This window comes from Ranitomeya imitator, chromosome 4, assembly GCF_032444005.1.
Source record: "Ranitomeya imitator isolate aRanImi1 chromosome 4, aRanImi1.pri, whole genome shotgun sequence".
NCBI lineage: Eukaryota > Metazoa > Chordata > Amphibia > Anura > Dendrobatidae > Ranitomeya > Ranitomeya imitator.
The window spans coordinates 675,813,946-675,840,269 of NC_091285.1; the positions used below are offsets into that span (position 1 = coordinate 675,813,946).

Sequence of the window (26,324 nt, forward strand, 5' to 3'; positions counted from 1 at the left end):
AAACTAAAAGTTACAAAATTAATAGTTTTATAAATTGTCACAATAAAAATGTGATCTACAAAATAGACTGTTTAATTTGCCAAAATCATACATAGGGTGCACATCAAGAAAGTTGAAAACACGCGTCTCCGAACATCTCAGGGACGCAAAAAATTACAACATGATTAATAGGAATATCTCAATGGTATCCAAACACTTCGGTATGACACATAATGGAGACACCGCAGCTCTTAGAGTACACGGCATAGAGAGAGTTTTTTCTCAAAGCCGCGGGGGTGACATAAAAAGACGCCTACTTACTAGGGAGGCGTTTTGGATGTACAGTCTGAACACTCGCTTCCCCGCGGGTATGAATAAAAGAAACGAAATACTTTACATTATTGCTAATTAGGGCAATAGGTAGGTTTGACAATTTTATATTTTACATTTATGTATGCGTTATTTTACTTTTATATGCACTATTTGTATTTGTCTTGTAATGGATGAAGTGCTTGTGATAGGTTCTAGGGTGCTATATATATAGCTACCATTTCTGAGATTATCTAGGCATGAGTAAGACCCGCTGTGGTCGAAACGCGTAGCCGTTCTCTGCGCAATCACTTATTCTGTCTGCCATCTGTAAGGATTATCCTGTTTTTATTACGTTGGATTAATAAAGAAAAAGATTTTTAACATTTATCTGGAGCTGGAGTATATACATGGTTGGATCTGCTGCTGCTTGGAGTCCCGGGTCATGACTTACTTTCGTGCTCCACATCTGATGGTCTGGTTGGTGAGCTGGCTGCGGCTTTTGTTAGCCGTTTTTCTTTTTTTTGGCTTTATGTATATTGTTGTTTTTTATTTTTCCTTTGTTACAGAGCGAGAGTCTTCAGGTGGATTAAGGCTAGGGTCACATTGCGTTTGTGCAACCCGTTTAGCGCTAGCGCTAGCGGGTTGCGCTAACGCAATGTTTTTACTGTGGCCGCGTCGCGGGGTCGCGGTAATGTCCCTGCTCTCGCAGATCCCCGATCTGCGAGAGCGGGGAACGGACCGCGGGCGCGCCTCGGACGCTGCAAGCAGCGTCCGCGGCGCGCCAGGAAACATCGGCGCGTCGCTAGCGTGTGCCGAACATGGCACGCGCTAGTGCTGCGCGTTCCCATTGCCGTGAATGGGCACGCTAACGGACGCGTTGCACGGCGTAAATTTCGCCGTGCAACGCTGTCCGTTAAGCGCGTTCCCATAACGCAATGGGAACCCAGCCTAAGAGTCTAATAAAATATTACAACAACCTGTATCTTTATTTCATTAAAAGACTTTGTAATAATGTGTGTGTGTGTTTTTTTAACTCTTTCATACAATTGGATTAATAATGGATAGGTGTCAGAATTGACGCCTCTCCATTATTAATTTGGCTTAATGTCACCTTACAATAGCAAGGTGGCATTAACCCTTCATTACCCCATATCCCACCGCTACACGGGAATGGGAAGAGAGCGGCCAAGTGCCAGAATAGGCGCATCTTCCAGATGTGCCTTTTCTGGGGTGGCTGGGGGCAGATGTTTTTAGCCGGGGGGGGGGGCAATAACCGTGGACCCTCTCCAGGCTATTAATATCTGCCCTCAGTCACTGGCTTTACTACTCTGGCGGAGAAAATTGCACGGGAGCCCACGCCAATTTTTTCCGTGATTTAACTCTTAAATTTAATAGCTACAGCGCCCAAATTTTGCAAATACACACTACTAACATTAGTAGTGTGGAATATGCAAAAAAAATGGTGATATGAGATGGTTTACTGTATGTAAACCATGTCTCATATCATGTCGGGTTTAGGAAGGAGAATGCAAAAGCCGGTAATTGAATTACCGGCTTTCTGCTATATCGCGCTGAAGTAAATATAAATATATAGAGATTTCCCATTCACTTGCATTGGGTTTCGTGTTTCGGCCGATCTCCCGACCCCGACTTTTCAACATAATCGGCCGATTTCACTCGACTCAACTTTTGAGAAAAGTCGCTCAACCCTAGTGGTGACAGTGACATATTGGCAGGGGGTCAAACCTATTATAGCAAAGTGCATAAAATTCAGTATTTATTTCTTGATAGAATGGTTGTATTTTGGGACAGTACTACTTAGGATATATAATAGTAGATACTGTACGTTCTATTGTCTTAAGGATTTGATTTCATTTCTAAAAAATTTAACAGTAGACCCTTATAATGTTTTGAGAGGGATTATCTGTGTAACTGAAAGATGCATGATATATTTAATTCATAGGGGGTTAGTTTTTCTTTATAGTGTGTTTGAGCCAATTCCTAGTTAAAGATCTGTAACATTATAGGTTTTATAGAGCTAGCAATTGTAAAAAAACAAGGCATCTATAAACATTTTAATATAAGAAAAATTACTGAATCCAGGTAAAAGAATAGATCTGATGTTACGGTAAATTGCCTCTATGTACAAGAATATAACTACTATAATACTGCCCCCTATATACAAGAATATAACTACTATAATACTGCCCCTATGAACAAGAATATAACTACTATAATACTGCCCCTATGTACAAGAATATAACTACTATAATACTGCCCCCTATATACAAGAATATAACTACTATAATACAGCTCCTATGTACAAGAATATAACTACTATAATACTGCCCCTATGTACAAGAATATAACTTCTATAATACTACCCTCATATACAAGAATATAACTACTATAATACTGCTCCTATGTACAAGAATATAACTACTATAATACTGCCCCTATGTATAAGAATATAACTACTATAACACTGCTCCCTATATACAAGAATATAACTACTATAATACTGCCTCTATGTACAAGAATATAACTACTATAATACTGCTCTTATGTACAAGAATATAACTACTATAACACTGCTCCTATGTATAAGAATATAACTACTATAACACTGCTCCCTATATACAAGAATATAACTACTATAATACTGCCCCTATGTACAAGAATATAACTACTATAATACTGCCACTATGTATAAGAATACAACTACTATAATGCTGTTCCCTATATACAAGAATATAACTACTATAATACTGCCCCTATGTACAATAATATAACTACTATAATACTGCCCCCTATGTACAAGAATATAACTAATATAATACTGCACCCTATATACAAGAATATAACTACTATAATACTGCCCCTATGTACAAGAATATAACAACTATAATGCTGTTCCCTATATACAAGAATATAACTACTATAATACTGCCCCTATGTACAATAATATAACTACTATAATACTGCCCCCTATGTACAAGAATATAACTAATATAATACTGCACCCTATATACAAGAATATAACTACTATAATACTGCCCCTATGTATAAGAATATAACTACTATAACACTGCTCCCTATATACAAGAATATAACTACTATCATACTGCTCCTATGTATAAGAATATAACTACTATAACACTGCTCCCTATATACAAGAATATAACTACTATAATACTGCCCCTATGTACAAGAATATAACTAATATAATACTGCACCCTATATACAAGAATATAACTACTATAATACTGCCCCTATGTACAATAATATAACAACTATAATACTGCCCCCTATGTACAAGAATATAACTAATATAATACTACATAGTAACATAGTAACATAGTTAGTAAGGCCGAAAAAAGACATTTGTCCATCCAGTTCAGCCTATATTCCATCATAATAAATCCCCAGATCTACGTCCTTCTACAGAACCTAATAATTGTATGATACAATATTGTTCTGCTCCATGAAGACATCCAGGCCTCTCTTGAACCCCCCGACTGAGTTCGCCATCACCACCTCCTCAGGCAAGCAATTCCAGATTCTCACTGCCCTAACAGTAAAGAATCCTCTTCTATGTTGGTGGAAAAACCTTCTCTCCTCCAGACGCAAAGAATGCCCCCTTGTGCCCGTCACCTTCCTTGGTATAAACAGATCCTCAGCGAGATATTTGTATTGTCCCCTTATATACTTATACATGGTTATTAGATCGCCCCTCAGTCGTCTTTTTTCTAGACTAAATAATCCTAATTTCGCTAATCTATCTGGGTATTGTAGTTCTCCCATCCCCTTTATTAATTTTGTTGCCCTCCTTTGTACTCTCTCTAGTTCCATTATATCCTTCCTGAGCACCGGTGCCCAAAACTGGACACAGTACTCCATGTGCGGTCTAACTAGGGATTTGTACAGAGGCAGTATAATGCTCTCATCATGTGTATCCAGACCTCTTTTAATGCACCCCATGATCCTGTTTGCCTTGGCAGCTGCTGCCTGGCACTGGCTGCTCCAGGTAAGTTTATCATTAACTAGGATCCCCAAGTCCTTCTCCCTGTCAGATTTACCCAGTGGTTTCCCATTCAGTGTGTAATGGTGATATTGATTCCTTCTTCCCATGTGTATAACCTTACATTTATCATTGCCTATATGATAAATATATAAATATGCATGATTATAACTACTATAATACTGCTCCTATGAATAAGAATATAACTAATATAATACTGCTCCTATGTACAAGAATATAAGTACTATAATACTGCCCCTATGTACAAGAATATAACTACTATAATACTGCCCCTATGTACAAGAATATAACTACTATAATACTGCCTCCTATGTACAAGAATATAACTACTATAATACTGCCCCTATGTACAAGAATATAACTAATATAATACTGCACCTATATACATGATTATAACTACTATAATACTGCTCCTATGTAAAAGAATATAACTACTATAACAATGCCTCCTATGTGAAAGAATTATCTACTATAATACTGTTCCTATGTATAAAATATAACTAATATAATACTGCTCCTATGTACAAGAATATAACTACTATAATACTGCCCCTATGTACAAGAATATAACTACTATAATACTGCCCCTTTGTACAAGAATATAACTAATATAATACTGCACCTGTATACATGATTATAACTACTATAATACTGCTCCTATATAAAAGAATATAACTACTATAACAATGCCTCCTATGTGAAATAATTATCTACTATAATACTGTTCCTATGTATAAGAATGTAAGTAATATAATACTGCTCCTATGTACAAGAATATAACTACTAAAATACTGCCCCTATGTACAAGAATATAACTACTATAATACTGCCCCTTTGTACAAGAATATAACTAATATAATACTGCACCTGTATACATGATTATAACTACTATAATACTGCTCCTATATAAAAGAATATAACTACTATAACAATGCCTCCTATGTGAAAGAATTATCTACTATAATACTGCTCCTATGAATAAGAATATAACTAATATAATAACTACTATAATACTGCTACTATGTAAAAGAATATAACTACTATAATACTGCCCATATGTACAAGAATATAACTACTATAATACTGCTCCTATGTACAGAAATATATCTGCTATAATACTGCTCGTTTGTACAAGAATATAACTACTATAATACTGCCCCCTATATACAAGAATATAACTACTATAATACTGCTCCCAATATACAAAAATATAGCTACTATAATACTGCTCCTATGTACAAGAATATAACTACTATAATACTGCCCCCTATATACAAGAATATAACTACTATAATGCTGTTCCCTATATACAAGAATATGACTACTATAATACTGCCCCAATGTACAAGAATTTAACTACTATAATAATGCCCCTATATACAAGAATATAACTACTATAATATTGCTCCTATGTACAGGAATATGACTGCTATAATACTGCCCCAATGTACAAGAATATAACTACTATAATACTGCTCCCTATGTACAAGAATATAACTAATAAAGCTGTCCCTATGTACAAGAATATAACTTCTATAATACTACCCTTATATACAAGAATATAACTACTATAATACTGCCCTGTGTACAAGAATATAACTACTATAATACTGCCCCTATATACAAGAATATAACTACTATAATACTGCTCCTATGTACAGGAATATAACTACTATAATACTGCTCCTATATAGAAGAATACAACTACTATAATACTGCCCCATGTACAAGAAAATAACTACTATAATACTGCCCCAATAAACAAGAATATAACTACTATAATACTGCCCCATGCACAAGAATATAACTACTATAATACTGCCCCTATATACAAGAATATAACTACTATAATACTGCCCCATGCACAAGAATATAACTACTATAATACTGCCCCTATATACAAGAATATAACTACTATAATACTTTTGCTATGTACAAGAGTATCACTATTATAATACTGCCCCTATGTACAAGAAGATAACTACTATAATACTGCCCCTATGTACAACAATATACCTACTATAATACTGCGCCTATGTAAAAGAATATAACTACTATAATACTGCTCCTATGTAGAGGAATATAACTACTATAATATTACCGCTATGTACAAGAATATAACTACTATAATACTGCTCCTATGTACAAGAATATAACTACTATAATACTGCCCCTTTGAACAAGAATATAACTACTATAATACTGCCCCTATGTACAAGAATATAACTACTGTAATACTGCCCCCTATGTACAAGAATATAAATACTATAATACTGCTACCTATGTACAAGAATATAACTACTATAATACTGCCCCTATGTACAAGAATATAACTACTATAATACTGCCCCCTATGTACAAGAATATAACTACTATAATATTATCGCTATGTACAAGAATATAACTACTATAATACTGCTCCTATGTAGAAGAATATAACTACTATAATACTGCCCCTTTGAACAAGAATATAACTACTATAATACTGCCCCTATGTACAAGAATATAACTACTGTAATACTGCCCCCTATGTACAAGAATATAAATACTATAATACAGCTACCTATGTACAAGAATATAACTACTGTAATACTGCCCCTATGTACAAGAATATAACTACTATAATACTGCCCAATGTACAAGAATATAACTACTATTATACTGCCCTTATATACAAGAATATAACTACTATAATACTGTTCCTATGTACAAGAGTATCACTATTATAATACTGCCCCTATGTACAAGAATATAACTACTATAATACTGTGCCTATGTAAAAGAATATAACTACTATAATACTGCTCCTATGTACAGGAATATAACTACTATAATATTGCCCCTATGTACAAGAATATAACTACTATAATACTGCCCCCTATGTACAAGAATATAACTACTATAATACTGCCCCTTTGAACAAGAATATAACTACTATAATACTGCCCCCTATGTACAAGAATATAACTACTATAATACTGCCCCTATGTACAAGAATATAACTACTGTGATACTGCCACCTATGTACAAGAATATAAATACTATAATACTGCTACCTATGTACAAGACTATAACTACTATAATACTGACCCTATGTACAAGAATATAACTACTATAATACTGCCCCTATGTACAAGAATATAACTACTATAATACTGCCCCTATGTACAAGAATATAACTACTGTAATACTGCCCCCTATGTACAAGAATATAACTACTATAATACTGCGCCTATGTACAAGAATATAACTACTATAATACTGCCCCTGTGTACAAGAATATAACTACTGTAATACTGCCCCCTATGTACAAGAATATAAGAATATAACTACTATAATACTGCTACCTATGTACAAGAATATAACTACTATATTACTGCTCCTATGTACAAGAATATAACTACTATAATACTGCCCCCTATGTACAAGAATATAACTACTATAATACTGCCCCTATGTACATGAATATAACTACTGTAATACTACCCCCTATGTACAAGAATATAACTACTATAATACTGCCCTTATGTACAAGAATATAACTACTATAATACTGCCCCTATGTACAAAAATATAGCTACTATAATACTGCCCCTATGTACAAGAATATAACTACTATAATACTGCCCCTATGTACATGAATATAACTACTGTAATACTACCCCCTATGTACAAGAATATAACTACTATAATACTGCTCCTATGTACAAGAATATAACTACTATAATACTGCCCCTTTGAACAAGAATATAACTACTATAATACTGCCCCTATGTACAAGAATATAACTACTGTAATACTGCCCCCTATGTACAAGAATATAAATACTATAATACTGCTACCTATGTACAAGAATATAACTACTATAATACTGCCCCTATGTACAAGAATATAACTACTATAATACTGCCCCCTATGTACAAGAATATAACTACTATAATATTATCGCTATGTACAAGAATATAACTACTATAATACTGCTCCTATGTAGAAGAATATAACTACTATAATACTGCCCCTTTGAACAAGAATATAACTACTATAATACTGCCCCTATGTACAAGAATATAACTACTGTAATACTGCCCCCTATGTACAAGAATATAAATACTATAATACAGCTACCTATGTACAAGAATATAACTACTATAATACTGCCCCTATGTACAAGAATATAACTACTATAATACTGCCCAATGTACAAGAATATAACTACTATTATACTGCCCTTATATACAAGAATATAACTACTATAATACTGTTCCTATGTACAAGAGTATCACTATTATAATACTGCCCCTATGTACAAGAATATAACTACTATAATACTGTGCCTATGTAAAAGAATATAACTACTATAATACTGCTCCTATGTACAGGAATATAACTACTATAATATTGCCCCTATGTACAAGAATATAACTACTATAATACTGCCCCCTATGTACAAGAATATAACTACTATAATACTGCCCCTATGTACATGAATATAACTACTGTAATACTACCCCCTATGTACAAGAATATAACTACTATAATACTGCCCTTATGTACAAGAATATAACTACTATAATACTGCCCCTATGTACAAAAATATAGCTACTATAATACTGCCCCTATGTACAAGAATATAACTACTATAATACTGCCCCTATGTACATGAATATAACTACTGTAATACTACCCCCTATGTACAAGAATATAACTACTATAATACTGCTCCTATGTACAAGAATATAACTACTATAATACTGCCCCTTTGAACAAGAATATAACTACTATAATACTGCCCCTATGTACAAGAATATAACTACTGTAATACTGCCCCCTATGTACAAGAATATAAATACTATAATACTGCTACCTATGTACAAGAATATAACTACTATAATACTGCCCCTATGTACAAGAATATAACTACTATAATACTGCCCCCTATGTACAAGAATATAACTACTATAATATTATCGCTATGTACAAGAATATAACTACTATAATACTGCTCCTATGTAGAAGAATATAACTACTATAATACTGCCCCTTTGAACAAGAATATAACTACTATAATACTGCCCCTATGTACAAGAATATAACTACTGTAATACTGCCCCCTATGTACAAGAATATAAATACTATAATACAGCTACCTATGTACAAGAATATAACTACTATAATACTGCCCCTATGTACAAGAATATAACTACTATAATACTGCCCAATGTACAAGAATATAACTACTATTATACTGCCCTTATATACAAGAATATAACTACTATAATACTGTTCCTATGTACAAGAGTATCACTATTATAATACTGCCCCTATGTACAAGAATATAACTACTATAATACTGTGCCTATGTAAAAGAATATAACTACTATAATACTGCTCCTATGTACAGGAATATAACTACTATAATATTGCCCCTATGTACAAGAATATAACTACTATAATACTGCCCCCTATGTACAAGAATATAACTACTATAATACTGCCCCTTTGAACAAGAATATAACTACTATAATACTGCCCCCTATGTACAAGAATATAACTACTATAATACTGCCCCTATGTACAAGAATATAACTACTGTGATACTGCCCCCTATGTACAAGAATATAAATACTATAATACTGCTACCTATGTACAAGACTATAACTACTATAATACTGACCCTATGTACAAGAATATAACTACTATAATACTGCCCCTATGTACAAGAATATAACTACTATAATACTGCCCCTATGTACAAGAATATAACTACTGTAATACTGCCCCCTATGTACAAGAATATAACTACTATAATACTGCGCCTATGTACAAGAATATAACTACTATAATACTGCCCCTGTGTACAAGAATATAACTACTGTAATACTGCCCCCTATGTACAAGAATATAAGAATATAACTACTATAATACTGCTACCTATGTACAAGAATATAACTACTATATTACTGCTCCTATGTACAAGAATATAACTACTATAATACTGCCCCCTATGTACAAGAATATAACTACTATAATACTGCCCCTATGTACATGAATATAACTACTGTAATACTACCCCCTATGTACAAGAATATAACTACTATAATACTGCCCTTATGTACAAGAATATAACTACTATAATACTGCCCCTATGTACAAAAATATAGCTACTATAATACTGCCCCTATGTACAAGAATATAACTACTATAATACTGCCCCTATGTACATGAATATAACTACTGTAATACTACCCCCTATGTACAAGAATATACTACTATAATACTGCCCTTATGTACAAGAATATAACTACTATAATACTGCCCCTATGTACAAAAATATAGCTACTATAATACTGCTCCTATGTACAAGAATATAACTACTACTAGATTGTGGCCCGATTCTAACGCATCGGGTATTCTAGAATATGCATGTCCACGTAGTATTTGGATAATGATGATTCCAGAATTCGTGACACACTGTGCCCGTCGCTGATTGGTCGAGGCAACCTTTATGACATCATCATCGCCATGGCAACCATTATGAGATCTACGTCAATACTGTGCCCGTCGCTGAATCAGAAACGTGAGATGTCTACGTCCTTTATGACATCATCGTCGCTGTGCCCGTTGCTGATTGGTCGAGGCCTGGCGGCCTCGACCAATCAGACACGGTATGTGTACGTACTTTATGGCATCATCGTCGCTATGCCCATTGCTGATTGGTCGAGGCCTGGAGGCCTCGACCAATCAGAGACGCGGGATTTCTACGTCGATGCTGTGCCGGTCTCTGATTGGTCGATGCCTGGCGGCCTCGACCAATCAGAGAGCCGGGATTTCCAAGACAGACAGACAGACAGACAGACAGACGGAAAAACCCTTAGACAATTATAACTACTACTAGATTGTGGCCCGATTCGAACGCATCGGGTATTCTAGAATATGCATGTCCCCGTAGTATATGGACAATGATGATTCCAGAATTCCTGGCAGACTGTGCCCGTCGCTGATTGGTTGAGGCAACCTTTATGACATCATCGTCGCCATGGCAACCATTATGACATCATCGTCGCTGTGCCCGTCGCTGATTGCTCGAGGCCGCCAGGCGGGATTTCTACGTCGATGCTGTGCCGGTCTCTGATCCAATCAGAGACGCGGGATGTCTACGTCCTTTATGACATCATCGTCACTGTGCCTGTCGCTGATTGGTCGAGGCCTGGTGGCCTCGACTAATCAGAGACGTGGGATTTCTACGTCGATGCTGTGCCCGTCTCTGATTGGTCGAGGCCTGACGGCCTCGACCAATCAGAGACGCGGGATTTCCAGGACAGACAGACAGACAGACAGACAGACGGAAAAGCCCTTAGACAATTATATATATAGATAATACTGTCCCTATGTACAAGAATATACCTACTATAATACTGCTTTTATGTACAAGAATATAACTACTATAAAACTGCCTCCTATGTACGAGAATATAACTACTATAATACTGCCTCCTATGTACAAGAATATAACTACTATAAAACTGCCTCCTATGTACAAGAATATAACTACTATAATACTGCCCCTATGTACAAGAATATAACTACTATAATACTGCTCCCATGTACAAGAATATAACTACTATAATACTGCCCCCTATGTACAAGAATATAACTAATAAAGCTGTCCCTATGTACAAGAATATAACTTCTATAATACTACCCTTATATACAAGAATATAACTACTATAATACTGCCCTGTGTACAAGAATATAACTACTATAATACTGCCCCTATATACAAGAATATAACTACTATGATACTGCTCCTATGTACAGGAATATAACTACTATAATACTGCTCCTATATAGAAGAATACAACTACTATAATACTGCCCCATGTACAAGAAAATAACTACTATAATACTGCCCCAATAAACAAGAATATAACTACTATAATACTGCCCCATGCACAAGAATATAACTACTATAATACTGCCCCTATATACAAGAATATAACTACTATAATACTGCCCCATGTACAAGAATATAACTACTATAATACTGCCCCTATATACAAGAATATAACTACTATAATATTGCTCCTATGTACAGGAATATGACTGCTATAATACTGCCCCAATGTACAAGAATATAACTACTATAATACTGCTCCCTATGTACAAGAATATAACTAATAAAGCTGTCCCTATGTACAAGAATATAACTTCTATAATACTACCCTTATATACAAGAATATAACTACTATAATACTGCCCTGTGTACAAGAATATAACTACTATAATACTGCCCCTATATACAAGAATATAACTACTATAATACTGCTCCTATGTACAGGAATATAACTACTATAATACTGCTCCTATATAGAAGAATACAACTACTATAATACTGCCCCATGTACAAGAAAATAACTACTATAATACTGCCCCAATAAACAAGAATATAACTACTATAATACTGCCCCATGCACAAGAATATAACTACTATAATACTGCCCCTATATACAAGAATATAACTACTATAATACTGCCCCATGTACAAGAATATAACTACTATAATACTGCCCCTATATACAAGAATATAACTACTATAATACTTTTGCTATGTACAAGAGTATCACTATTATAATACTGCCCCTATGTACAAGAAGATAACTACTATAATACTGCCCCTATGTACAACAATATACCTACTATAATACTGCGCCTATGTAAAAGAATATAACTACTATAATACTGCTCCTATGTAGAGGAATATAACTACTATAATATTACCGCTATGTACAAGAATATAACTACTATAATACTGCTCCTATGTACAAGAATATAACTACTATAATACTGCCCCTTTGAACAAGAATATAACTACTATAATACTGCCCCTATGTACAAGAATATAACTACTGTAATACTGCCCCCTATGTACAAGAATATAAATACTATAATACTGCTACCTATGTACAAGAATATAACTACTATAATACTGCCCCTATGTACAAGAATATAACTACTATAATACTGCCCCCTATGTACAAGAATATAACTACTATAATATTATCGCTATGTATAAGAATATAACTACTATAATACTGCTCCTATGTAGAAGAATATAACTACTATAATACTGCCCCTTTGAACAAGAATATAACTACTATAATACTGCCCCTATGTACAAGAATATAACTACTGTAATACTGCCCCCTATGTACAATAATATAAATACTATAATACAGCTACCTATGTACAAGAATATAACTACTATAATACTGCCCCTATGTACAAGAATATAACTACTATAATACTGCCCAATGTACAAGAATATAACTACTATTATACTGCCCTTATATACAAGAATATAACTACTATAATACTGTTCCTATGTACAAGAGTATCACTATTATAATACTGCCCCTATGTACAAGAATATAACTACTATAATACTGTGCCTATGTAAAAGAATATAACTACTATAATACTGCTCCTATGTACAGGAATATAACTACTATAATATTGCCCCTATGTACAAGAATATAACTACTATAATACTGCCCCCTATGTACAAGAATATAACTACTATAATACTGCCCCTTTGAACAAGAATATAACTACTATAATACTGCCCCCTATGTACAAGAATATAACTACTGTGATACTGCCCCCTATGTACAAGAATATAAATACTATAATACTGCTACCTATGTACAAGACTATAACTACTATAATACTGACCCTATGTACAAGAATATAACTACTATAATACTGCCCCTATGTACAAGAATATAACTACTATAATACTGCCCCTATGTACAAGAATATAACTACTGTAATACTGCCCCCTATGTACAAGAATATAACTACTATAATACTGCGCCTATGTACAAGAATATAACTACTATAATACTGCCCCTGTGTACAAGAATATAACTACTGTAATACTGCCCCCTATGTACAAGAATATAAGAATATAACTACTATAATACTGCTACCTATGTACAAGAATATAACTACTATATTACTGCTCCTATGTACAAGAATATAACTACTATAATACTGCCCCCTATGTACAAGAATATAACTACTATAATACTGCCCCTATGTACATGAATATAACTACTGTAATACTACCCCCTATGTACAAGAATATAACTACTATAATACTGCCCTTATGTACAAGAATATAACTACTATAATACTGCCCCTATGTACAAAAATATAGCTACTATAATACTGCCCCTATGTACAAGAATATAACTACTATAATACTGCCCCTATGTACATGAATATAACTACTGTAATACTACCCCCTATGTACAAGAATATAACTACTATAATACTGCCCTTATGTACAAGAATATAACTACTATAATACTGCCCCTATGTACAAAAATATAGCTACTATAATACTGCTCCTATGTACAAGAATATAACTACTACTAGATTGTGGCCCGATTCTAACGCATCGGGTATTCTAGAATATGCATGTCCACGTAGTATTTGGATAATGATGATTCCAGAATTCGTGACACACTGTGCCCGTCGCTGATTGGTCGAGGCAACCTTTATGACATCATCATCGCCATGGCAACCATTATGAGATCTACGTCAATACTGTGCCCGTCGCTGAATCAGAAACGTGAGATGTCTACGTCCTTTATGACATCATCGTCGCTGTGCCCGTTGCTGATTGGTCGAGGCCTGGCGGCCTCGACCACTCAGACACGGTATGTGTACGTACTTTATGGCATCATCGTCGCTATGCCCATTGCTGATTGGTCGAGGCCTGGAGGCCTCGACCAATCAGAGACGCGGGATTTCTACGTCGATGCTGTGCCGGTCTCTGATTGGTCGATGCCTGGCGGCCTCGACCAATCAGAGAGCCGGGATTTCCAAGACAGACAGACAGACAGACAGACAGACGGAAAAACCCTTAGACAATTATAACTACTACTAGATTGTGGCCCGATTCGAACGCATCGGGTATTCTAGAATATGCATGTCCCCGTAGTATATGGACAATGATGATTCCAGAATTCCTGGCAGACTGTGCCCGTCGCTGATTGGTTGAGGCAACCTTTATGACATCATCGTCGCCATGGCAACCATTATGACATCATCGTCGCTGTGCCCGTCGCTGATTGCTCGAGGCCGCCAGGCGGGATTTCTACGTCGATGCTGTGCCGGTCTCTGATCCAATCAGAGACGCGGGATGTCTACGTCCTTTATGACATCATCGTCACTGTGCCTGTCGCTGATTGGTCGAGGCCTGGTGGCCTCGACTAATCAGAGACGTGGGATTTCTACGTCGATGCTGTGCCCGTCTCTGATTGGTCGAGGCCTGACGGCCTCGACCAATCAGAGACGCGGGATTTCCAGGACAGACAGACAGACAGACAGACAGACGGAAAAGCCCTTAGACAATTATATATATAGATAATACTGTCCCTATGTACAAGAATATACCTACTATAATACTGCTTTTATGTACAAGAATATAACTACTATAAAACTGCCTCCTATGTACGAGAATATAACTACTATAATACTGCCCCTATATACAAGAATATAACTACTATAAAACTGCCTCCTATGTACGAGAATATAACTACTATAATACTGCCTCCTATGTACAAGAATATAACTACTATAAAACTGCCTCCTATGTACAAGAATATAACTACTATAATACTGCCCCTATGTACAAGAATATAACTACTATAATACTGCTCCCATGTACAAGAATATAACTACTATAATACTGCCCCCTATGTACAAGAATATAGCTACTATAAAACTGCCTTCTATGTACAAGAATATAACTACTATAATACTGCCCCTATGTACAAGAATATAACTACTATAATACTGCTCCCATGTACAAGAATATAACTACTATAATACTGCCCCCTATGTACAAGAATATAGCTACTATAATACTGCCTCCTATGTACAAGAATATAACTACTATAAAACTGCCTCCTATGTACAAGAATATAACTACTATAATACTGCCCCTATGTACAAGAATATAACTACTATAATACTGCCCCTATGTACAAGAATGTAACTACTATAGTACTGCCCCTATGTACAAGAATATAACTACTATAATACTGCCCCCTATGTACAAGAATATAACTACTATAATACTGCTCCTATGTACAAGAATATAACTACTGTAATACTGCCCCTATGTACAAGAATATAACTACTATAATACTGCTCCCATGTACAAGAATATAACTACTATAATACTGCCCCCTATGTACAAGAATATAACTACTATAATACTGCCCCTATGTACAAGAATATAACTACTATAGTACTGCCCCTATGTACAAGAATATAACTACTATAATACTGCCCCCTATGTACAAGAATATAACTACTATAATACTGCTCCTATGTACAAGAATATAACTACTATAATACTGCTCCCATGTACAAGAATATAACTAATATAATACTGCCCCTATGTACAAGAATATAACTACTATAATACTGCCCCTATGTACAAGAATATAACTACTATAATACTGCCTCCTATGTACAAGAATATAACTACTATAATACTGCCTCCTATGTACAAGAATATATTTAATTTAATCCTTTCACGTTTTTTGCATGTGTACAACTAGTAGAATGCAGTCACCTATAGAGAAGAATTTTATAGCTGTAATATTGCCCTCATTAATATTTCTTTATTAATATACATTATATTAATTGCCTATGATGTAATACTTTCTCTTTAGGTTTGTGCTCTGATTTGGATGTCATTCCTAACGAATTTCATGAATTTTTCTTCGGCATCATCACTGTCTCCAATCAATTCTTGTGTGTGACCAATTGCAGCAGTAATAATCTGAATTTGATAGACTGTAATATTGGACAATGTCTGGTTTCTGCCAAGGGTCCCAGCTGCTTGTAAGTTCACTTTCTACTTTTCTGCTTCACCCTGTGTTGTGTCCTTTTTGAATACGCAATTTAGCTTTTGTGACTTTTTCTATTGGTCAGTTAAGTTTAGCATATTTACTTGCATGGCAGTGGTATATGGGTGGCATTGGTCACACATCTTCCATCTTTCCTCCCTACTCACTCATGTGCATTAATGCTGATCTCTACCAAATGTACCTATTTTTTTTAACAGGGAGGAGGAAATAATCTTATCTGAGACACATCTCAAGGAGACTTATCTCCCAAGAGATCGAATGATTGGACATGTTAAAATCCAACATGCCCAGTCTATCTTTTTCCAGACATCAGTCATCAGACTAGTGTTGCGGTAACTCTGTACACGATGGTTAAAGTTTTACTATAATATATATAGGAACCGCCTTTCGAATTAAGAATATATTAATCGTGAGTCACAACATATGGAAAATGACCTCGCCACCATAAATATTGCAGGATTCCTCACCCATGAGATGGATATGGATCCCAGGGCTCAGACATTAATTTTTCTTCAGAATGTTCTGAAGTACAGTATGAGTAGATTCTCATCTATAGTGTATCTTCCAGGATATGTTGTCCTACTGTCACGTCCTCCTAGGAGATTTGGGGTTAGAAAGTCATTAATCATTGTGAACCATAGGTCATCCATTTAGCCTGTGTGTTTCGTGAGCCATATTAAATGGATTTTGTTTCCTTTGGTGCTGAAGAGGTTAACGACCCTTTCTATGCTGTTAGAAACATGCAGCTCCATCACTCAGCTGCTCCTGATCTGGTCATTCCCTACTATAAAATCTGGCCAGGCTTTCTCTTCCTCACCAGTGAAAGTTCTACTTCCTGGTTCCCTGGGGTTGCTGTGCTGAGTTGGAGATCGTTTGTTGCTGCTGGATACTATTGTATGCTGTTTTTGGGTGTATGCTTTTCTCCTTATCCTGTTACCATTTGTTTGTTATACACTTATCAGCCTTTGTTGAGTGGTTTTGTATGTTAAGGTACCTTCACACATAACGATATCGTTAATGATATCGTTGCAACGTCATGCTTTTTTGTGACATAGCAACGATCCCGCTAACGATCTCGTTATGTGTGACAGCGACCAACGATCAGGCCCCTGATGGGAGATCGTTGGTCGCTGGGGAATGATCAGGACCTTTTTTGGTCGCTGATCACCCGCTGTCATCGCTGGATCGGCGTGTGTGACGCCGATCCAGTGATGTGTTCACTGGTAACCAGGGTAAATATCGGGTTACTAAGCGCAGGGCCGCGCTTAGTAACCCGATATTTACCCTGGTTACCATTGTAAAAGTAAAAAAAAACAAAACACTACATACTCACATTCCGATGTCTGTCACGTCCCCCGGTGTCAGCTTCCCTGCACTGACTGTGTCAGCGCCGGCCGGAAAGCAGAGCACAGCGGTGACGTCACCGCTGTTACTGCCGACTCTGACACAGAAAGTGCAGGGAAGCTGATGCCGGGTGACGTGACAGACATCAGAATGTGAGCATGTAGTGTTTTTTTTTTACTTTTACAATGGTAACCAGGGTAAATATCGGGTTACTAAGCGCGGCCCTGCACTTAGTAACCCGATGTTTACCCTGGTTACCCGGGTGCTGCAGGGGGACTTCGGCATCGTTGAAGACAGTTTCAACGATGCCGAAGTCTTTCTCCTGATCGTTGGTCGCTGGAGAGAGCTGTCTGTGTGACAGCTCCCCAGAGACCACACAACGACTTACCAACGATCACGGCCAGGTCGTATCGCTGGTCGTGATCATTGGTAAGTCGCTTATTGTAACGGTACCTTTAGTGGCTTTTCTGTTATCCATGTTTGTCTTATGTGTTTATGCACTAACATATATGTGTCGGGCCTCATGGGGGAGGAGGTGGGGACAGCATAGGGTATAACAGGAAATCAGTAAGGCACAAGACCCAAACCGCCTTACCTTCAGAGGTCCCTTTGGGAACAGTAATAGTTAGGGCCCCAGCCTGAGGCTCAGTGAACGGACCTTTTCCCAATCTCACATACAGTTACAGCATGACACTTACACTACGGGCAAATTAATAATTACCCAGACTCAAACCACCACTCTGTATGGTAAAGAGCTCTACACAACCCAAAGATCTTGGTGGCCTTTCACCCATCAACATTTGAAGTACGAGATACGCAAGTCTACATTGTTTACCAATTCCTGCTTGTTGCATAGGCTCATATTAGCATTTCACAGCAAAAATGATGAAGAAGTGCCAAATATAAGGTAAATAGGGTAGCAGCAAAAAATGTATGGTAGAAAAATGCCTAGCGGTGGATACTGCATTTATCCCTAGTGTCCCTGCGTACTGACAGCTCTTTTAAGCCTCAGCGCCACCTATTATTCTGACTCACCGTCAGTTGACCAGCCTGGTTCTGTTTCTTCCCGGCTTGTTGCTTTTTTTTTTTTTTTCTTTCCAGCATGTCTGATTGATGCAAATCCGAGTATTCTATTGTATTTGGGGCCATACAAGTATACAATTATACCTAGCACACTGATGAAGGTCCAGTATCGACCGAAACGTTTGTGATTTACTGTATGTAATAAATCCCACCTGGAGTGTGCTAGTCACTTTATATTGTATACGTTCAGGTTTGGGCACCTATGACTGTGCACCTCCCCTATTTAGGCTGTGCTTAGCATCTTCTATATCACATTATACCAACAAATGTCCACAGTGGCAGGGTAAACGACCACGTCTAGTAACTGTAGGAGGAGGTTCTCTAGACACAGCTGCATTTTCCTCCAAGGGGACAATTTCCTTTGGTCCTTCCACTTTTATGGTCAAGCTTTGTGTGGATTCCGGGGCGGAGGGAAATTTCATGTCCTCAGCCTTTGCCCAATGGCACGCAATACCCCTGGTTACACTAGCCAAACCAGTGACCGTAAGAGTGCTGAATCGGTCGACACTGCCCTCACAAATTACACACCAGACTATCTCGTTTACACTATCCATGTCTCCATCCCATCAGGAGATCATTTCTCTTTTTGTCATTCCTGAGGGAATAGACAAGATTCTGCTAGGGATACCTTGGTTGCGTTACCACTCTCCACATATAGAGTGGTCCTCTGGGAGAATTCTGGGAGGGAGTAAATCTTGTGAGGGCAGATGTCTGAGGGAGTGCATTCAGGTTGCCACCACAGAGATACCCGCAGATCTTACCTCTCTCCCCAAACACTATAGGTCTTATGTGGACGTATTCTCCAAGAGAGCTGCAGAGACTCTGCCACCTCACTGCCCCTATGACTGTCCTATTGATCTCTTGCCTGGGTCAGAGCCTCCCCAGGGACAAGTCTATCCCCTGTCTCTCCCGGAGACGGAGGCAATGTCCCTATACATCCAGGAAAATCTGGCAAAAGGATTCATTAGGAAGTCAGTGTCACCTGAAGGGGCAGGGTTCTTCTTTGTGCAAAAAAAGAACGGAGAATTGCATCCATGTATTGACTACTGGGGTCTTAACGCCATCACTGTTAAGAATAAGTACCCTCTGCCTTTGATAACTGAGCTCTTCGATAGTCTACGTGGAGTGAGGGTATTTACAAAGTTAGATCTGTGGGGTGCTTATAACCTGATTCACATCCGTGAGGGGGATGAATGGAAGACGGCTTTTAATACCAGGGATGGGCACTATGAGTATCTGGTGATGCCCTTGGGGCTCTGTAATGCCCCAGCAGTCTTCCAAGACTTTGTGAATGACATCTTCCGGGATATGCTCTCCACCTTGGTAGTCGTCTATCTGGATGATATTCTCATCTACTCTGCAGATATAGATTCTCAGCAGAGAGATGTTTGCAGAGTCTTCGACCTCCTACCGGCAAACTCCCTCTATGTCAAGTTGGAGAAGTGTCTGTTTGAGCAGGAGTCCTTGCCTTTCCTGGGTTATATCATCTCAGCCCAGGGATTAGCTATGGATCCTGCCAAGCTACAAGCAGTGATGGACTGGCAGGAACCTCATTCTCTCAAAGCGGTGCAGCGCTTAATGGGGTTCATTAATTACTATTGCCAGTTCATCCCCCACTTCTCCACTTTGGTAGCTCCCTTGGTAGCCCTCACCAAGAAGGGTTCAAATCCCAAATTGTGGTCGGAGGAAAGTCTCCAAGGCCTTCTTATCTGTTAAGTCCCATTTTGCTAGTACTCCCATTCTACTTCGTCTCGATGTAGATAAGCCCTTCATTATTGAGGTGGATGCCTCATCCATCGGTGCTGGAGCGGTCCTCTTCCAAAAGGATGCTCAAGGTCAGAAGCATCCTTGCTTCTTCTTCTCCGAGACCTTCAATCTGGCGGAGAGGAATTATTCCATCGGGGACAGGGAGTTGCTAGCAATGAAGTTGGCCTTTTCAGAGTGGAGACACCTCCTGGAGCGAGCTCGCTTTCCCTTCCAACTTTACACTGACCAAAAGAATTTGGTGTATTTGCAAAGAGCCCAGCGGCTAAATTCTTGCCAGGCTAGATGGTCCCTGTTCTTATCCCTTTTCCACTTCATCCTACATGTCCTATCCGGGGAGAAGAACATTCACGCCGATGCTCTCTGCCACTCCGTGGTGTCATCATAGGAGAAGCCTCGGCTAATTGTCCCCTCCAAGAGTCTGAGAACTGTGGCTCCAGTGTCGCTAGTGTCTGTGCCCCCGGGCAAGACTTTCGTGTCATCTAATTTGTGACTGGAGGTTCTCTCTTGGGCTCCCTTATCCAGGGTGGGTGGACATTTTGGGATCAAGAGGACATCAGAGCTTCTGGCAAGGACGTACTGGTGGCCGCATATGGCCCGTGACGTCGAAGACTATATTCGGGCATGTGTCTCCTGCGCCAGGAATAGGTCTTCTCGACAACGGCCTCCTGGGCTACTTTACCCTCTTCCGGTGGCTGATAGGCCTTGGGAGATGGTCGGGATGGACTTTGTGGTTGGCTTACCCAAGTCCCATAGCTGCACCATTATTTGGGTAGTTGCCGACCATTTCTCTAAAATGGTGCATTTGGTGCCTCTCCCACGGTTATCTTCTGCATGGGCCTTGGCGGCATTGTTTGTCAAACATGTCTTCCGCTTACATGGTATGCCTGATAAGATTGTCAGTGGCCGGGGTCCCCAGTTTGCGTCTCAGTTCTGGAAAGAGCTTCGTCGCCTTCTTAGTATAGAGGGGAATCTCTCTTCAGCGTACCATCCTGAGATGAATGGATTGGTAAAGAGGACCAACCAGACCCTAGTCACATACCTACGACATTTTGTCTCGGCCAGGCAGGATGACTGGTCATGCCTGCTACCGTGGGCAGAGTTTGCATTGAACAACGCCGTAGCCGACTCCACTGGACAGACCCCATTCCTCCTTAATTACGGCCAGCATCCATGGGTTCCTGTGCCCATGCCCATGTCTTCTGCCGACTCTAGGGTGGCAGACTGGGCAGTGGAAGCACGGGACACTGAGACCGCACACAGGATGCCATCCAGGCTTCCAAGGAGAGAATGAGGGTCTCTGCCGATGCACATCGGCACCCAGCTCCAACCTTTGCTCCTGGTGACATAGTATGGCTCTCCGCCTGCAATATCAGGCTGCGAATTGATTCGACTTAGTTTGCGCATCTCTATTTAGGTCCCTTCAAGGTTCTAGAACAGGTTAATCCTGTGGTCTACCATCTGGCTCTTCCTCCATGCCTGGGTATCACCAACTCCTTTCATGTATCCCTCTTAAAGCCCGTTTACATGTTCCGGTGTTCTGAGTCTTCTGCCGGGACATTGGGTTCGTCCACAGACGATTATGAGGTGAATGCTATCTTGGGGTGCAAGCTGGTACATGGCAAAAAGTTCTATCTGGTGGACTGGAAGGGTCACGGCCCAGAGGACAGAACCTGGGAACCTGTGTAGCACATTCGGGCTCTGCTGCTCATTGCAGCCTTTGAACGTAGCGAGGCCCAGGGAGGGGAGCCCTAGGAGGGGGAGTAATGTTAGGTGTCGAGTTCCCGCCTCTGGACAGGGGGAATCTCAAACCATCTCTGCTGCGGTCTCCCATTCTTCTCCAGCCGCAGTGGAGCCTGCTCAGCGGAGAAGTCAGTCTCAGTGTCTGGCGACTGGTTACTGCTGCCCTTCCAGGCTCTGCCTTTGTAGCCAGCACTGATCAGCAGCAAGCAGGTCTTTCTGGGACTAAGTCCTTCTTTTCCCATACTGAGCATGCCCACGGGACGACCTTCCATTGGAGGTCGGGGGTGACATGCTCAGGTCCTGTTGTGGCTCCTATTGGACCATCTGGAAGGTCCCATAGCACTGCTGCTATAAAAGGTTAAAAAGTTCTCATGGCCGCTCGGCCATGCGCTAGTGTATATATGTGTGTGCAGATGTGTGAAAGTCGCTCTTTAATCATCCCCCTTCCTAGTGTTGTTGACTGCTCGCGAATGGTGGATGCCTGCTATCTAGCGCAAGCTAGAGCAATCCAAGTGCAAGCAGCTTGGATGGTAAACATATCATTCATTCTCTGAGCTGAAATATCCTGCATGTCTATTGCTCCAGTCCCTGACAGCAAGCAGCTTGGATGGTATCTGAGTCATTCTATTTTCGGCATTGAATCCTGCATATATGTATATATGTTATTCATCCTATTATGCATTTGTTTGTGTTTATAGATATTTAATCTGACTTTTGCATGTCCTTACTCAGAGAGATCACATAACTGTTTCAAAGCGGTTTATGATCCATGTAGACCTGGACATTTGTTTATCTGATCACTACATTTATTGTGTCCTGTTGTCTCAACTGAGTTAAGGCCCCTTCACATTAAGCGACGCTGCAGCGATACCGACAACGATCCGGATCGCTGCAGCGTCGCTGTTTGGTCGCTGGAGAGCTGTCACACAGACCGCTCTCCAGCGACCAACGATGCCGGTAACCAGGGTAAACATCGGGTAACTAAGCGCAGGGCCTTGCTTAGTAACCCGATGTTTACCCTGGTTACCATCCTAAAAGTAAAAAAAACAAACAGTACATACTTACCTAACGCTGTCTGTCCTCCAGCGCTGTGCTCTGCTCTCCTCCTGTACTGTCTGTGAGCACAGCGGCCGGAAAGCTGAGCGGTGACGTCACCGCTCTGCTTTCCGGCTGACCGACGCTCATGTATGTACTGTTTGTTTTTTTTACTTTTAGGATGGTAACCAGGGTAAACATCGGGTTACTAAGCGCGGCCCTGCGCTTAGTTACCCGATGTTTACCCTGGTTACCAGTGAAGACATCGCTGGATCGGTGTCACACACGCCGATCCAGCGATGTCAGCGGGAGATCCAGCGACGAAATAAAGTTCTGGACTTTCTTCAGCGACCAACGATCTCCCAGCAGGGGCCTGATCGTTGGTCGCTGTCACACATAACGATTTTATTAACGATATCGTTGCTACGTCACAAAAAGCAACGATATCGTTAACAATATCGTTATGTGTGAAGGTACCTTTAGATTGATTGCTAACGAGCTTTAACACAAAAAAAAAAAAAAGTGAGATCTAAGGGCTAGCCTTCTATAAATGTAGACTTAGCTTGGGGATGCATTCGTGCATTAGTATTCGTGTATTTTTATTCAAAGTACTTTTTTTCTAAGTACTCGGCAGTTATAACATGACAGTTAGACAGGGCAGGAGACAGGTAAGACAATCTAAATCTATTCCCTATTCACTTGAAACAGCACAAATACTCACCATATTTATTTGTATAATCTATATCCTGGCTGCTGCATTCACTCACATTCACCGCCCTTGCATTAACTCTCTATACTCCATCCATATCGGCCCCTCTGTCCTTGCCTCTCCTATGTATAGCACTCATGCTCTGTTCACATTGCTTAACAGCACAGATCCATTCAGTCCCACCATCCAACACAAGAGACGCTCTCACAAATCACTTAACCATCTGCTCACTCTTTCGATCCTCCTTCTCCTAGTCGCTGGAGACATCTCTCCAAACCCCGGCCCCCCATGTTATAGCCAGTCAAACCTCCCAATTGTTACACCCAGAAACCCCTCTAACCTTATTAATATTCCCTGCATGCCTTCTGTCTCTTTGAATTGTGCCCTTTGGAATTCTCGCTCTGTGTGTAATAAACTCTCCTTCATTCATGACTTCTTCCTTTCCAATTCTCTTAATCTCCTGGCTCTTACTGAAACCTGGATCCAGCAGTCAGACACCATCGCTGCTGCTGCTCTTTCATATGGTGGACTACATTTTTCTCATACCCCAAGATCGGACAACAGAGCAGGTGGAGGCGTTGGTCTGCTCCTTTCACCCAAATGTACTTTCCAAGTTATCCCCCAAGTACCCTCACTTGTCTTCCCTTCCTTTGAGGTCCATGTGGTCAGACTCTACGTCCCTTCTCCATGCGAGTGGCGGTGGTGTATCGTCCTCCCGGCCCCTCTCATCAGTTCCTGGATCACTTTGCCACCTGGCTTCCACACTTTCTCTCCTGTGACACCTCCACCCTTATCATGGGTGATTTCAACATCCCCACTGCCTCTCCCCCCTCCCCATCTGCTTCTCACCTTTTATCTCTAACCTCCTCTTTCGGCCTCTCACAGCATACTAACTCTCCAACACATGAAGATGGAAACTCCCTTGACTTGGTCTTTTCCCGGCTTTGCTCAGTGGATGATTTCACAAACTCCCCTCTCCCACTCTCTGACCACAACCTTCTTTCATTCTCTATCAAGAACTGCCATCCCGCTCAGGTCACCCCCACTTTCCACACTTATAGAAACATACAGGCCATTAACACCCAGAAACTTATGAAGAACTTGCAGTCCTCATTGGCCCCAATCTTCTCCATCTCATGTCCTGATTCTGCTCTGAAGCATTACAATGAAACCCTGCAAAGTGCTCTGGATGAAGCTGCTCCTCCTATACATAAAACAACTCGGCACAGACGGCAACAACCGTGGCACACGCTGCAAACACGTTTCCTGCAGCGGTGCTCCAGGTGCGCAGAACGTCTGTGGAGAAAATCTAATCTACCCGAAGATTTCATCCATTATAAGTTCATGCTAAAGACATACAATTC

The 26,324-nt window shown here is 39.3% G+C and overlaps 1 protein-coding gene across 1 annotated transcript in view; it reads left to right on the forward strand.

Moving 5' to 3' along the window:
- LOC138677296 (uncharacterized) overlaps positions 1-26,324 on the forward strand; it is a 73,215-nt gene that overhangs the window by 24,238 nt on the left and 22,653 nt on the right. Inside the window, exon 7 of the mRNA XM_069767331.1 lies at positions 17,085-17,256. Within this exon, the coding sequence (XP_069623432.1) occupies positions 17,085-17,256 (172 nt within the window). The remainder of the gene's footprint in view (positions 1-17,084; positions 17,257-26,324) is intronic.